Source organism: Podarcis vaucheri (assembly GCF_965113315.1).
Source record: "Podarcis vaucheri genome assembly, chromosome: 5".
NCBI lineage: Eukaryota > Metazoa > Chordata > Lepidosauria > Squamata > Lacertidae > Podarcis > Podarcis vaucheri.
In genome coordinates, this window is record NC_138763.1 from 3454337 (window position 1) to 3471680 (window position 17344).

The 17344-nt window shown below is 44.6% G+C and overlaps 1 protein-coding gene and 1 long non-coding RNA gene across 8 annotated transcripts in view; both read left to right on the plus strand.

Annotated features, from left to right (window-relative positions):
* Positions 1–4938, plus strand: part of BCL6 (BCL6 transcription repressor) — a 71890-nt gene extending 66952 nt beyond the window's left edge. For 5 of the 7 annotated variants that reach the window (XM_082224150.1, XM_082224147.1, XM_082224149.1 and 2 more), the window contains 3 exons: positions 244–398; positions 2074–2211; positions 3312–4938. In XM_082224150.1, coding sequence (XP_082080276.1) covers positions 244–398; positions 2074–2211; positions 3312–3455 — 437 coding nt within the window. In that variant the 3' untranslated portion in view covers positions 3456–4938. The remainder of the gene's footprint in view (positions 1–243; positions 399–2073; positions 2212–3311) is intronic. The other 2 variants (XM_082224153.1, XM_082224152.1) reach the window with 1 other exon arrangement.
* LOC309533407 overlaps positions 1–17344 on the plus strand; it is a 197161-nt gene that overhangs the window by 103729 nt on the left and 76088 nt on the right. The window lies entirely within an intron of this gene.

Here is a 17344-nt window from a genome sequence, read left to right on the forward strand (position 1 = left end):
ATGCTGCCAGCCTGTGTTGACAATACTGAGCTGCAGGGGCCAATGGTTTGGCTCGGTATAAGGTGACTTCCTATTGCGCTCTTATGCATTTGGGTCCTTGGCGCTGAGAGTTTTGAAGGCGAGGGGGCACCCTCGTCGCCCAGGCCCCATTCCTTACCCAAAGGTGCACCCTCCCTTCTAGGCTTTCATAGAAGCACCTTCTCTCTTTTTCTTTCTTTTGCTTCATACCGCGACACTAAACAGGCTCCGTTCTGTTTGTCGAGACAGGCGAGAAGCCGTATCGCTGCAGTATCTGTGGGGCCCAGTTCAACCGGCCGGCCAACCTGAAGACCCACACGCGGATCCACTCGGGAGAGAAGCCCTACAAGTGCGAGACCTGTGGGGCGAGGTTTGTCCAGGTGGGTAGTTGATAGGTGGAGATGACTCTGTGGACTCCCTGGGTGGCGGGATTGAGAATTTAGCCATATTAGTGTTGGGATACTGCCAGGGAGATAAAGTCCATCATGGCCCCAAGCCGTCTGCCGGACGATCCATCGATCTCCCGTAGGCACGCAGTATCAGCAATTAGTGACATGAGTTTCCTGAAATAGCTTGCCACATTCCAGAGCTCATGCACACTCTATCAGCAGATAATTCACAGCAGAAGTCGCACGTAGGAGAGCATTATTTAGAAGTTTTATTCAGCATTGATCAGAACAAAGAAAAACATGACTGCCTGCTTCAGTGTCTCCAGACACACAGAGAGAAACGAAAGCAACAGAAAACATAAACATCCTGTGAACAGGAAATGCGCAGACTCTGTGACTCACAAAGCCTGCTCCCTTTTAAGGTGGAACGGAAATATCCTAACAATTAGCAGAACTTGAGTGATACTTATAAACACAAATACCTTTTGTGGAGTAGATGGGAACAATACAGTGGTACCTCGGGATGTGAACGGGATCCTGAAGTGAATGTAAGATGCGCAGGCGCTTCCACGCATGCGCATGACATCATTTCGAGCGTCTGTGCATGCGCGAGTGGCGAAACCCAGAAGTAGCGCACTCCGTTACTTCCAGGTCGCCACGGAGCGCAACCCAAAAATATTTAAGCTGAAGCGTATTCATCCCAAGGTATGACTGTATTAAAGAATATAAAACTGCAGAAAAAACAACGACAGTATAAACAGTACAATGAGAATGATTGGAAGACTTGTTTTGTCAGAAGACTTTTTTATTTAAGTGTTTATTTAAGTATTAATTAGGAAGTTTTTTTAATGCACGTAAATCTGCTTTTTCTTTTTTCTTTTTTTCTGTATTTTCTTCTTTTATTTTTTCTTAATTCTTTTTTCTTTAATTTCCTTTTTGTAGTATGAGATTGTAAATTCTTTGTATATGTGTGTAATTTAAATTAATAAAGATTATTAAAAAGAGAGAGAGAGAGAATTTGGCCCTTCTGGAACCCCGCTGCCAACACCAAAGGGGGTCTTTCTTTTGTGTGTGTGCTTTGTTTTGTTTTAAATTTTGTAACGTAATCTTTATTGCATTTTTAAAATTTACAAAAAAGGAGAATAAATTCAGCCTTACACCCACGTGTACTAAAAAGAAAAGAAAATACATAAAAGAAAATTGTAAAAAGAAAAAGAGCTTTGTCAAATACACAAAATTATTTAAGGAGTACAAACCATAATTTGAATATTCTACGCATAAAATTCATAGAAAGAAGTTACCTTCATATTTCTTCTTTCCTCCCCCCCCCTTACAGTCACATTCTTTCTGTTCCCCGAAACTGGTTTGAGTCCCTTATATGTTTATTGACTTCCCTCTAACTCTTTGCGGCTTCAACACTTCTCTTACATTTAAGTAATCTCTATTCAGTTATAAAAAGAAAATTCCCTTATTCCTGTGAGGTTAATCTAGGCACACAACCAAGAATCGTTACTGGAACCATATTTTGTCAGGTAGTTTTTAAAGCAATCCCATTCTTTTTTTTAACCTTGTCGCCTGAGCGGTTTCTTATTAATCCTGTTTCTTTTGACGCCCCAAATGAACTCGTGGGAACTGCCTCTCTTGACACCTGTATTCCTTTCACCAGGTAGCACACCTGAGAGCTCATGTGCTGATACACACCGGCGAGAAGCCCTACCCGTGCGAAATCTGTGGGACCCGATTCCGGCACCTGCAGACCCTCAAGAGTCACCTGCGAATCCACACTGGGGAAAAGCCCTACCATGTAAGTCGTGGCGCCTGAATGCCCCATGGTGGAGATTTCTGCATTGCATGGGGTTGGACTAGAATTCCCACGGGGTCCCTTCCAATTCTACAATTCTAGGATCTTGTAAGCCAGGCTATACCAAGCTGGTGTTTTCCCCTAGCAGCTAGCAGTGGCCAAAAACCTGGATGGCTTTAAAAGTCGTGGTTTTATTAATTCTCAGGCCACAGGCCATTCGCGTATAAGATGAATAGGTACAGCGCAGAAACGCACAATATAAAATACTGTATAAAATCACATTGCTACTTAGAAGTATGCATCTTAAAAATGCTGCATAAATCACAGGTAACGCAGATAAAACTTACATATCGAAAGCACTAAATTTAATACAGAGAAAAAGCATTGCTTATTGAAAGGTAAAGGGACCCCTGACTGTTAGGTCCAGTCGTGGCTGACTTTGGGGTTGCGGCGCTCATCTCGCTTTACTGGCCAGCATGTGGGTCATGTGGCCAGCAGGACTAAGCCGCTTCTGGCGAACCAGAGCAGCGCACGGAAACGCTGCTTATCTTTACCTATTTATCTACTTGCACTTTGACGTGCTTTTGAACTGCTAGGTGGGCAGGAGCAGGGACTGAGCAACGGGAGCTCACCCCGTCGCGGGGATTCGAACCGCCAACCTTCCGATCGGCAAGCCCAAGAGGCTCAGTGGTTTAGACCACAGCGCCACTCTATTCTGCCTTGGTCAGACCACACTTGGAATACTGTGTCCAGTTCTGAGCATCAGAATGGTCTGTGCATGTGCAGAAGTGGTCCTCAGGTTGCGGAAACCTCAGGAAACCTGCTCGTATAAATATTCATTTTAGCATTCCCGTTGTTTCTGAATTACAATTTTTGGTTTGTGCCTTATTAAATCCGTCCATTTTGCTAACTCCAGGTACTCACATAGTTTACTTAACCATTCCCCTTTGGTTGGGATATACGGTAATTTCCTTTCCAATGACTGGCTACCACGTTGTCGCTGCTGCTGTTGCATACAGAAAGACAAGACAAGGCAATTTTGTTATTGTTATTAGAGCCCTGACTTGATGCCTTTTTGCTTTTTCTCCTCTCCCCCCCTGCAGTGTGAAAAGTGCAACCTGCACTTCCGCCACAAAAGCCAGCTGCGTCTCCACTTACGCCAGAAGCACGGCGCCATCACCAACACCAAGGTGCAATACCGTGTCTCAACAGTGGAAGGCGCCGCTGAGCTCCCGAAGGCTTGCTGAAGGAGGGACCTGTTTCTCGGGAGAAGAGGGTCTGGCTTAGGAGGAGGAGGAAGGGCAGTGGGGGCGATGTCCAAAGGAAACTTGTAACACTTTAGGGGGGGGACAAAAACTTTATTATTCTTTATTGTCACACAATGGAGTGCCTCTCGAAGCCCGGAGTGCAGTTGCAAAGGAGGAAGAGAGAAATAGTATAATGACACGGGTTTTACATTTCCTTTTTGTTTTTTCCTGCTTCCCAGTTATGTGAATTTTCAAAAAAGTATATATATATATATATATATATATATATATATATATATATATATATCTAAATATATCTATATATATATATATAGTCAGAGCGACATTTTGTGTATGTGTGTGTGTGCGTGTGTGTTTACGTGCAAGAGAGTTTGGGTTTTGGAGCTGGGGGGGAAAGAACCCCCGTCTTTTAAAAGTCTGCGCTGCAAAAGGCGTGACCCTTTCGCAGCCAGGAGACGAGGAATGTAGATCATTTCGTGGGAACAAATTGTTATTTCTTTTTTCTTTTTCCTTTTTTTTTGCAAATGAAATTGTGTGTTTTTTAACAAAAGAGCGGGGGCGGCGGGCGGGGAGATTGTATATGCTATCAGAGTGGAGAGGGCTTTAACTTTTTAACCAAAGGTGATGGAATCTATGGCAGAGTTGTAAATATATGAATATATATATATATAAATAAATATATAAAAATATAAACCTTTAAAAAAGAGATATTAAATGCATATATATATATATATATATATATATATATATATATACACACACACACACACAGACACACACACAGACACACACACACAGACACACACACACACACATATATACATATATATATATGCATTAAAGTCTCCTGCTAGGCCTCTGCAGGCAGATGGCTGATCCAGGAGTCTTTATTGTGACAAAGCACTTAACAAGATATTTTAAAAGTATTGCATCTGTATTAGTGAGAAAATATTTTGTCTAAGAGCATTGAGTGTGTATTTGTATTTTTTGCAAGTGAAGGTTTACAATTTACAAAAAAAGAGTGTGTATTAAACCAACAAAGCTGCAGAAGGAATTTAAAATAATTTAAAAAAACGTAATTTTGTGTTCTGTTTTCCTTCTTTCTTTCTTTCCTTTCCCCCAGTCTGTATATATGTACAATGTTCGTTTGGGGTTTTATTTTTATTTCTCTCTTATTTTTTTTGCGTTTTCTCACAGTGCCTTTCTTTTCGACTAAATTAGAGCCCAGTTTTGAGGTACGGTGTCGCTACAAAGGGGGTCGTTGCAGACTCTTGATGGAGAATGTCAGGTGTTATGTTTTTTTTAAAAAAAGATAATAATAATTTGGTCTCATTTTATACACTTGTGTTACAATCAGTCAATCTCGGGTGACAGGGTTTGGGGGTGTGTCAAACTGCATTAATGCGTTCTGTAAAATATAGCTGTACAAATTCAAAAATAAAACGGCAGAAAGCAACCATGAGCAAGGCTGTGTGGTGTGTTCCTTTTCCTTCCGACCTGCCCCAGCAGCTGTTTCTTGAGAAGGCATCCCTTTGTGCCAGTTCAAGGTCCAATGCAGCCTTCCTAAACCTGGTGCCCTTCTCGTCCCCAGAATTCAAACTCTCACCCATCCCTAACCAGCAAGACCATTCTAGACCATTCTCCTTTGTCCTCTCATGTTGCCTGGAGCTGATGGGGAGGGTGCAGGGACAAGTCTTGGAAGTTGTCAGGGGCTCAGGAACAGAGGCACAGGGGAGACAGGAGATGGAGAGCAAATGGGAAGAATCTGAGGACAGCCGGGGGGGGGGAGAATGACAGTGACCCGAGAGATTCCATGAGCCTCTCCAGCGAATCAGAAGATTCCCAGAAGGGGGCGCCGGTGGTCAGGACAAGGGGGGTCCCAGGGGGGACGCACCAGAAGCAAGGGGCCAGCGGGGACTCCCAAAGCAGCAGCTGGAGATCAGGACCAGCTTCCCCACCAGAGCGTAGCGGGGGGGGGGAGGTTCCCGTGTGTCAGGGCCAGCGTCTCCTCCAGCAGGGAGAGGAGATGAGTCAGGGCTGACCACACCTCCATCGGAGAGAGGGGGAATGGAGGGGAGGTCGGAGCCCGCTAACCTCCCCGAAGAGGAGGAAAGCAGTGACCGGAGCAGTGTAACGGTCAGAAGGAAGGTCGGGGGCTGGGCGCGCGCGCCAAGTTCAAATGTACAGGCGCGCGGGACAGCAGAAAGCCCGGATTGGGAACCAGGTCCTAAAGCCCGCCGGAGGGAGAGGGAATAATCAGGGGAATCAGCGTCAGAAGAATCTAGGAAGGGCGAAACCCCAGCGGGCAGGAGGACCCAGAGGAAGAGAGAGCAAAGGAAGAGGTGGAGTAAGGCAAGGGTCTTAAACTGGTGTCTGGGAGGAGGGGACTCAGACGGAGCTTCAACGGTCTAGAGTTCAGACGTAGGGCTGCACGCTGCGGCTGTGGAAACGAAAATGAACTTCAATAAAGACTTTTGTACATAACAACGAAGTGGCGTTCGTCCTTTGTGAGCTGGGACCTAGGGCAGCTCTGACAGAGGTGATTCCTCCTAACCCATCGGTAGGCAAGCTAAGGTCCAGGGGCCGGATCTGGTCCCATAGCCTTCTCAATCCGGCCCGTGGACGGTTCGGGAATCAGCGTGTTTTTACATGAGTAGAATGTGTCCTTTTATTTAAAATGCATCTCTGGGTTATTTGTGGGGCATAGGAATTTGTTCATTCCCCCCCCAAAAAAAAATATAGTCTGGCCCCCCACAAGGTCTGAGGGACAGTGGACTGGCCCCCTGCTGAAAAAGTTTGCTGACCCCTGTCCTAACCTGACCGAGTGGGTTCTGGTGTATCCACACATATCAGTCAAATGCTATCTCACAGATGACAAAAGTTGTAACTTCAGGATGACAGTGACCCTGCTTCTCTTCCACTCTGAATACCAAGGCATAGTCAGCTGAACCATACAGAACTAAAAACCAGTCCACATGTATTAATTTGTGAAATCCTCTCTTCACAAGCAACTTCTTACCCCCTGGTAACCATGACAAGGTTAACCACTTACAGAGGGGCTGGAGCTCTGTTCCTCTCTCGCAGGAAACACAACAAAGAATCTTGTGGCATCCTAAAGACGTAACAAATTTATTACAGTGGTACCTCAGGTTAAGTACTTAATTTGTTCCGGAGGTCCGTACCTAACCTGAAACTGTTCTTAACCTGAAGCACCACTTTAGCTCATGGGGCCTCCTGCTGCTGCCGCGCCACCAGAGCACGATTTCTGTTCTCATCCTGAAGCAAAGTTCTTAACCCAAGGTAATATTTCTGGGTTAGTGGAGTCTGTAACCTGAAGCGTATGCAACCTGAAGAGTAGGTAACCCGAGGTACCACTGTATAGCTTAAGCCAATGGTTCCTAAACTTTTTCGCCCTCCCCCCTACAAGTTCCATATATTCCTCCCCAGTGGCTCCTACCCTGTAAAAAGCATTATTCAGAATAGTGGTTTGCACAAACCACTAAGGAAGATAAGGACTCAATAAAATTTGAAGCAGTTGCAACTTCATTGAAAACCGGTCCCTTCATCTACCCCAACAGCAGCAAAATATGTCCCTCCTGTATTGGTCTCTACAGCCACAGGTTTGACTTCAACCCTCAAGGCGCATTTCACACTGTCTCCTGAGACAGACAGATGCCAACAAGTACAGTCGTACGTCGGAAGTCAAACAAAATCCATTCCAGAAGTCCGTTTGACATCCAAAACGTTCAGAAACCAATGCACAGCTTCCAATTGGTTTCTGATTGCACAGGGGCACCGAAAACAATAGAAGAAGCCACACCGGACGTTCAGCTTCCAAAAAACATTTGAAAACCGGAACACTCACTTCCGGTTTTTGATAGCTTGGGAGCTGGAACATTTGACTCCCAAGGGATTTGGGAGCCAAGGTACAACTGTAAAACTATTTAGTTTAATGAATTCAACGGAATTAATGAACTTGATCCAGTGATAGCAGTTTTCCAAAGTCCTGTAGCCATTTATACCTTTATCTTCCAACAGCTGTGGCTGCTTGGCTCTTAGCACCTTCCCTAGGTAACCCTCACTGTCACCTTTGGGAACCACCAATTTAAGATTTGGGGACAACAGCATGAACACAGCTGATGAAGGGAAAACTTATAGTCTGTGAAAACTTATAGCATAACTAGATAGATAGATAGATAGATAGATAGATATAGTAATTTTTTATTAATTTTCCACATTTTTAACACCCTCACAATATTCATCTTTCATCTCCACTTAATAGGTTCTTTTGAACCTTTGAACTCCCCTCCCCCCCTTCATGGCTTCTTTCTTTATCCCCTAATCACCTGCATCTTTTACATTTTCCAAATCATTATATAAATCAGTAAAATATAGTAGACTTTCACATTACAAGTACCTTCACATTCCCGCCAGTGTCTTTACATTTTTACAGTGATCTTTTAAATAAGGCACGTATTTGTTCCAGTCCTTTTCAAATGCTTGATCTTCCTGGTTTCAGATCTTTCCCGTCAGTTTCACCATCTCCACATAGTCCATCAGTTTCGCTTCGCACTCCTCTTTCGATATACCAAGAAAAAAGCACACCAAGAACTCAGGCCAGACAGGGCCCTGTTTCGATGTATTCACCTTCATCAGCTGGAAGTATCAAATATTACATGAAAATACATTTAAATTCTAAATGTTCATAAATTATAAAACAGTCATATAAAACAGTATTATATAACATTTGGTTCCTTAACTAATTTTTAAAGGGTCGTGCAAGTTTGAAGAATTCGTATAGCTATATCCTCTTATTTTCTACTTTTCTCAGAGATAACAACTGAAAATAATATTAATGATAATTACATGTGTTTTGTAAACTAAGAAAATCTTTAATAAAAATGCGTTTTTTTAAAAAAAAAAGAGATTGGTGAGCCCTGCTACATTGCTTCCAAAGCCTCAGAATCGTACGTCACACTAGAAACTATGCAGATTTACACCAGGCAGCAAAACGTGAGTTTTTTCTGGGTCGAAGGGAAGCTTATAGTTTGACGATAATTATTCCCAATTTATTTTCTGAGAGGCAAGGGGCATTTCAGCTACAACATCCGCCAAAGCAAAGTGGCCCAGTTATTTGTCTACCCTCCAGTCAACAGTCAGATCTCTTCACGCACAGCAACCATGGTGGAGAATATACTGGAACGTTGAAAAACATCCAGTGTGGTAGAGTGGGAAGAACATCAGATTAAGACCAGGGAGACCCGGGTTCAAATCTCCACTCACAAATTCATAGAATCATAGAATGGTAGAGTTAGACGCTTGCCAGATGACTTTTAGCCCCCGCCCCCTCTCTCTCAGGGTTGTTGTGATGACAACATGTGTGTGGAAAAGAACCATGTACTGTATACCCCTAGAGCTCCTCTGAGGATGGATGAAGTGGTATCATTTTGGACTCACAGCTGTCCATGGAGGCACAGGTCAAATCTGTGTCCAGGGCAGCTGTCTACCAGCTCCACCTGGTACGCAGGCTGAGACCCTACCTGCCCGTGGACTGTCTCGCCAGAGTGGTGCATGTTCTAGTTATTTCTCACTTGGACTACTGCAATGCGCTCTACGTGGGGCTACCTTTGAAGGTGACCCGGAAACTACAACTAATCCAGAATGCTGCACCCAGACTGGTGACTGGGAGCGACCGCCGAGACCCACATAACACCGGTCTTGAAAGATCTACATTGGCTCCCAGTATGTTTCCAGGCACAATTCAATGTGTTGGTGCTGACCTTTAAAACCCTAAACGGCCTCGGTCCAGTATACCTGAAGGAGTATACTGCCCGGACACTGAGGTCCAGCGCCGAGGGCCTTCTGGCGGTTCCCTCACTGCGAGAAGCCAAGTTACAGGGAACCAGGCAGAGGGCCTTCTCGGTGGTGGCGCCCTCCCTGTGGAACGCCCTCCCACCAGATGTCAAAGAGAACAACAACTACCAGACTTTTAGAAGACATCTGAAGGCAGCCCTGTTTAGGGAAGCTTTTAATGTTTGATGTATTATAGTATTTTAATATTTTTTTGGAAGCCGCCCAGAGTGGCTGGGGAAGCCCAGCCAGATGGGCGGGATAAAAATAATAAATAATTATTATTATTATTATTATTATTATTATTATTATTATTATTATTATTATTATTATATCATTTCGATAAAATGGCCACACTGCTTTTTGAGAGCCCTTCTCCACAGAAGCAGCTTGCGGCAATATTTCAAGTCTCAGCAGTATTGCAAAATAAAAATGTCCAAAGTCCGTTTCAGGGGCCTAATCCAGCCGCCCCTCATGCACGTTCACTTCATCAAATCTGGCCCTCTTTGAAAAAAGTTTGGGCACCCCTGGGCCAATCAAATGCCACTGGCAGCAAGAATGACAATTTCCACTACAACCACACGGTGGCAGATTGAGGCAAGATTTAAGTATCATGTGAACAGTAAATATGTTTTGGGGGGTAACTTGACTTCCATGGGGAGGCAGTCAACTAACTAGACCCACTGAAATTAATGAACATTACCATGCATTTCAATGAGTCTACTGGGAGTCTTCTTTCTTCTTTGGCGATCCCTTGTAGCTGAGTAAGATTATCTTCCATAAACACAGTTTTGACAGTGACTGTGGAGGCCAATTCTGGATCCACACATCCTTCCACAGTGGGGACATGGGTTTCCGGGCAGGAGTTGATCACGGTGTGGATTTGCTAAGTGTGCCTTCCTCTTAGCACGTTTCTCCCTTGCCTCCTGAGTTCGAGTGTAATGCTGGTGGTCAACAAAAGAGGTTTAAAGACCATCTCAAGGCAGATCTTTAAAAATGTAGTATAAACACCAACAATTGGGAAACATTGGCCTGCAAGTGCTCCAGTTGGAGAACAGCCTTTACCAAAGGTGCCATGGGCTTTGAAGACACTTGAACTCAGGACACAAGGGAGACACGTGCTAAGAGGAAGACATGCTTGGCAAATCCACACCGTGATCAACTCCCACCCGGAAACCAATGTCCCCACTGTGGAAGGATGTATGGTTCCAGAATTGGCCTCCACAGTCACTTACGGACTCGCTGTTAAAACTGTGTTTATGGAAGACAATCTTACTCAGCTATGAGGGATCGCCAAAAAGAAGAGGAGACGTTTTGGACAGCACTTTTACATTACATTCCAACAGGTCGCAAAGATCAAATTCTTGCAACTGCAGAGCAAGTATTATGTGGTGCCCGTGACAGTGCCAGTTCCGCAACAGTAGTGTCAAATCCATATAGGAGACAATTATGGTGCCAAAGCAGGCTGTTAAAGTCACTCTAACGTTCAACTCAAAAAACTAAGTATATATAAAAGAGGTTGAATGCCTGCTATAGATCTTGATACCCAGTGGAGGGCAGAGGAGTGCCTGATTTCTCCAACACCAGACAAGAGCTGCTTAGCTCAAAGAATCTTCAGCTGTTCTTAATAGTTGTGCGCTGCACCGAATATTCAGTAGGACACCAGACACCCAAGCACCCCAGATTTGGAATGGCACTTATTTTGCTCTCAAAGTTGGTCCAGGTGATTTGGCCGGGATATGAAGCGCAGACAAGTGATGGGCAGAACAATCTAGCGATATGAAACAGAAGGGCAGGGGGAAGATTACCCAGAAACATAAACTTGAAATAAATAAACAAAAAACAAAAGTTTAGGAAGGGTTGTCATCTTTACAGCGGCAAGTCTGCTGAGAGGGGACAAATTAAGGGGCTCCCGAGAATTTAACTGAGAATTGATAAGTCTAATTGCTGGAGTAAAAAAAGGTAAAGATAAAGGACCCCTGGATGGTTAAGTCCAGTCAAAGGTGACTATGGGGTCGCAGCACTCATCTCACTTTCAGGCCAAGGGAGCTGGCATTTGTCCACAGACAGCTTTCCGGGTCAAGTGGCCAGCAGGCCTAAACCGCTTCTGGCACAACGGAACACAGCGGTGGAAACCAGAGTGCACGGAAACACTTTTTACCTTCCCACCGCAGCAGTACCTATTTATCTACTCGCACTGGTGTGCTTTTGAAGTGCTAGGTTGGCAGGAGCTGGAACAGAGCAATGGGAGCTCACACCGTAGTGCGGATTCGAATCACCAACCTTCCGATCAGCAAGCTCAAGAGGCTCAGTGGTTTAGACCACAGTGCCACCCGCACCCCCTAATTGCTGGAGTATTGCTCAGCTGAAATGATTTGTGCAAATTTATGGGAATCCGTAGCCCTCAACAGAAAACAGAATCAGGGCATATCTGAATGGCCTGGCGTGCTCTGGTCCATGGGGTCACGAAGAGTCGGACACGACTGAAAGACTAAACAACAACAACAGCCTGGAGAAGAAAAGAGAGATGGATGATATGAGAGCTATCTTCAAATATCCAAAGGGTTGTCACTTGGAAGAGAGAGCAGATTTGGTTACTTCTGCTCCAGAGAGTAGGACCTGGACCAATGGCTTCAAGTTACAAGAAAGGATATTCTGACTCAACATCAGCAAGAGATTTCTGATGGTAAGAGCTGTTTGATGGTGGAACAGACTCCCTCAGGAGGTGGTGGGTTCCAGTGGCGTAGCATGGGGGGTGCAGGGGGGCCCGGCCGCACCGGGCGCAACATCTGGGGGTTAGGGTTAGGGGGCGCAAATCCACGGGTTAGGGGGCACAAATTACTTGCCTTGCCCCGGGTGCTGACAACCCACGCTACGCCACTGGTGGGTTCTCCTTAATTGGAGATTTCAAAGCAGAGTTTGTGTGACCATCTGTCATGGATGCTTTGGTTGAGATTCCTTCATCACAAGGGGGTTGTGTGGGTCTTGGGATCCCGCCCAACTCTACTGTTCTATGATTTTATGTGGTAGCTTTAAGAGCCTATGCCCAATTAGTACCAGTAATAAACTGGTAGAGTGAACACACACTCATCTAATGAGTCCTTTCCAGACATTTTCAGAACAGCAGCCAGGAAGGTAAGACACAAATTTAGGGGAAATGTGCCATAACCCATGTGATAAAGCATGCGGTGATTTTAATTTGGGGGAGGCACGGGATTTAGCATTTGCTACAGAAATCGAGGTGTCGTGGAGTTTTCACAGCTTCAGACAAACAGCAATTAGATATTTCCAGCCCTTGCACAATTTTTGAGCTTCAGACCAGAGATCAAAGGGGAGAGCCAAGTGTCTTGTCCCACTTTGGGTGATCATTAATCCACTCCGCTTCCCCATCCATGTCAACAGGGAGGAAAACATTGCATTTTGAAAACACTAATGAGCCTGGGTAACATCTTCCTAACAATGAAGTAAAATCCTGAAAAAATGCTAAATTAAAAGAAAGAAAGTGACGCCTATCGTCTCCCTCGCTTGCTTTGTGTTTATTATGCACAACACTGAAATCTCGTATTGAGGAGTCCACCCTCCTTCTTAACTTGTGACCAACAGAGTCTGGATTCCAGACACAATTTCAACTGTTCACTTTTCTCCAGGAGGGCCAGAGGCTGAGCGTCACCTTGTCCCCAGGTGTGTGTGTGTTGGAACATAATAAAATGGAAATAAAAATTGAATTAAAAAAATAAAGGAATAAATGAAAGAATAAATATCTATCATCTCTCTATCATCTATCTATCTATCTATCTATCTATCTATCTATCTATCTATCTATCTATCTATATGCAAACAACTAAATTCCATACAGTGATACCTCGGGTTACATATGCTTCAGGTTACATACGCTTCAGGTTACAGACTCCACTAACCCAGAAATAGTACCTCGGGTTAAGAACTTTGCTTCAGGATGAGAACAGAAATCATGCTCCGGCGGCGCGGCAGCAGCAGGAGGCCCCATTAGCTAAAGTGGTGCTTCAGGTTAAATAATAATAATAATAATAATAATAATAATAATAATAATAATAATTTATTTATACCCTGCCCATCTGGCTGAGTTTCCCCAGCCACTCTGGGCGGCTCCCAATCAAGTGTTAAAAACAGTACAGCATTAAGCATTAAGGTTAAGAACAGTTTCAGGTTAAGAACGGACCTCCAGAACGAATTAAGTACTTAACCCGAGGTACCACTGTATTTGCTTGTCTAGTATATAGACACACGGGTGAAGCTGTGGTCTAAACCACTGAGCCTCTTGGGCTTGATGATCGGAAGGTCGGCGGTTCGAATCCCCACAACGAGGTGAGCTCCTGTTGCTCTGTCCCAGCTCCTGCCAACCTAGCAGTTTGAAAGCATGCCAGTGCAAGTAGATAAATAGGTACCACTGTGGAAGGTAGGTAAACGGTGTTTCTGTGCGCTCTGGCTTCCATCACGGTGTCCCGTTGCACAAGAAGCAGTTTGGTCCTGCTGGCCACATGACCCGGAAAGCTGTCTGTGGACAAACACCGGCTCCCTTGGCTTGAAAGCAAGATGAGCGCCACAACCCCATAGTCGCCTTTGACTGGACTTAACTGTCCAGGGGTCCTTTACCTTTACCTAGACATATAAATGTTATTGAAGCAAAATAAAAAAAAATCCTTCCATTAGCACCTTAGAGACCAACTAGGTTTGTTATTGGTATGAGCTTTCGTGTGCATGCACATTTCTTCAGATACACTGTGTAACTCATACCAATAACAAACTTATATTTTGTATAACAAACTTATACTCTAAGGTGCTACTGGAAGGAATTTTTTTATTTTGTTTCATCTACGGCAGACCAACACGGCTACCTACCTGTAAATATAAACATTATTATTATCCAAAAACATATATGACTATTTATAACCTACTATTTTTTTTTAAATAAATGCATTCCAAATATCATTATACTTCTCCATACAAAGTCTACATCTATAAGCAATCCGTTCATAAGTTGCGAGTGTGGTCATATCTTCAATCCATTGACTGAAGGGGGCCATAGTTTTATCTTTCCAGTTCATCAATAGCAGTCATTTGGCCATAGTAAGGGCATGGAGAACCCATTTACATTGTCCAGTTGTCAAATTCCATATATTAGGTACCTAACTCAAAATAATATTTAACTCTGAAAATTTTATCATTTTCTGCACAGTCATGTTTATACAATCCAACACTTTCTCCCAATTCTTAGTTGGTAGAGGACACCGTAAAAACATGTCTTTCAAAGAAGCATTATCCTTATTACATCTCCAACAATGTGCTTTTTCGACCATCCTTTTCTACATAAAAGGTAAAGGGACCCCTGACCATTAGGTCCAGTTGTGACTTACTCTGGGGTTGCAGCGTTCATCTCGCTTTACTGGCCGAGGGAGCTTCTGGGTCATGTGGCCAGCATGACTAAGCCGCTTCTGGTGAACCAGAGCAGTGCACGGAAATGTCGTTTACCTTTCTACCATAGCGGTACCTATTTATCTACTTGCACTTTGACGTGCTTTTGAACTGCTAGGTGGGCAGGAGCAGGGACCGAGCAATGGGAGCTCACCCCGTCGCGAGGATTTGAACTGCTGACCTTCTGATCAGCAAGTCCTAGGCTCTGTGGTTTAACCCACAGTGCCACCCGCATCCATCCTTTTCTATATAGACTACAGTAAATTCTAAACATTTTTTCTGCTGTATATGGTAATTTAATATCCATTGACACCTTCGCTGCAGAAGCTAAAACGCCTTCCCACTGCCTAGGTGATATAGGAACCTCCAACTCTTTATTCCACTCATTTCTAGAATCTGTGTATCGAATTGATTCGTTGATAGCAAATACCTATAAATCACAAACGGTTGTGGGAATGTGGAGAACTAAATTTAAGGTTGGGACAATAGAAAACTGCTAGAAGCTGACATTGCCGGATTCGCTCATCCCTCAAGACTACGGTTACCAGACGTCCCCGTTTCCCGGGGAGAGTCCCCGGATTTACAAATCTGTCCCCGGGCAAAATACGTCCCCGGAATATCCCCGGATTTCATTTAATGTCCCCGGATTTATATTTTAAGTGTTGTAGATTTATTAGTAGGAAATGAATATTGTGCGATTGGTTCAATGGCACAAGACACATCATTTGGGGACTTCTGGAGAGGCAAAATGGCGGGCGCCATGGCAGAGAGCAGCTCCTGAAGCCAGCCAGAGCCAACTGCGCTACCAGGCTGGCTGCTGAGACTGCCGCTGCTGCCGCCACTGCCAAGGGGGAACTGAGGATGCCCGGCGTGTCACCTGGGGGAACCACTGACACACACGCCCAGCGACCCAAATTGAGCCGGGAGCAAGAGTGCCCGGCCACCCGGCTGACTTCCCAGTGGCATTCTGGGGCCAGGAAAACCCCTGAGCGGATGCAGGGAGAAGGAGAAGAAGGAGAAGGAGAAGGAGAAGGAAGAGAAAAAGGAAGGAGAAAAAAGAGGGGAGCCCAGACCTTGCCGTGCCGCCGCTGCCACCGCTGAGGAGGAGAGGTAGGAGAGCACTGGGAGGACAAGGACACGTGGCCAAGCCCAGGCCTGACCCAAGTCTACTCCTCTGTGGCTAACGCTCCAGGAGAGCAGGCCAGGGCCCAGAGGAAGGCTGCCCGAAAGAGGAGACCACAGAAGAGATTTTTTAAAAGGTTTTTTGTTTAAAAGAAGTACCGTATTTTTTGCTCTATAAGACTCACTTTTTCCCTCCTAAAAAGTAAGGGGAAATGTATGTGCATCTTATGGAGCGAATGCAGGCTGCACAGCTATCCCAGAAGCCAGAACAGCAAGAGGGATCGCTGCTTTCACTGCACAGCGATCCTTCTTGCTGTTCTGGCTTCTGAGATTCAGAATTTTTTTTCTTCTTGTTTTCCTCCTCCAAAAACTAGGTGCGTCTTGTGGTCTGGTGCGTCTTATAAAGTGAAAAATACAGTAATAACTTTTTTCTCTTTTTTTAAAAAAAGTGTCCTTCCTCAAGACAGAGCCTTGCATTCCCAAATAGACAATACGTGTTTGACTCCATCCCACAAAATAGTGGCAGTCTGGGGTCATCCCTTTGTGTGAGCTTTACCTCTCCTTACCTTTGTGAATTTATTTGGGACATTTACACCAAAACTTAGGTGTCCACTTAAAATGGGAGACATGTGTACATCTAACAAAAACTTCAGTGCACAATGTGGTTCCCAGGTTTCTTAGCGCAGGGTGAATCTTTGCATCTGGGAACCTCTACAAAGGTTCCTTTCTCATTTTCCTCCCAGTCTCCAGTAATTGGATTTACGCAACATCCAGGATCGTGCCCTGCTTTCTGTTTGCCTCAATGAATATTGATGCCGCATTTATCCTTAGTTAATATTCATTATGAAGAAGAAATCACATCTATTCACATTTAATTACATCCTCCTCGGTAAACAAATCAAGACCCATTAGAAAGAGTTCTTAGCCCACCCAAACAATCCACACTTGAAGAAAGCTGACACTAAATTTTACATCCCACAAACAGGAATCAGCCAAAAAGAAAAAAAGAAAGGAAGCAGGATAAATTTGTGCTACTGAAACAAGGATTAATTATAAAATTAATGGTAGCACAGAAGTTTGGAACGGCCGGGGATTGCAAATTGAGCCTGGAGTATTGTGTGTGGGCACCACAGTTCAAGAAGGATATTGATAAACTGGAACAAGGCAATCTCACCCATGAGGCAAGTTGAGGAGACCGTCTTGGGTAACAGGATCCATGGGTGCAGAAGATCCTGATATAGATCTTTAACCCACCCCCTTTGCTCGTGATTGAGATCTTCATTCACCCCTTCTTCCCTGGTGGGGATGCCATTTTGTGGTTTCGCCAGCACTGAGCTGGAACCTGTGTAGAGGAGGGCGACCAAGGTGACGAAGGGTCTGGGAACCAAGCCTGATGAGCAACAGTCGAAGGAGCTGGGTATGTTTATAGCCGGGAGGGTGAGGGC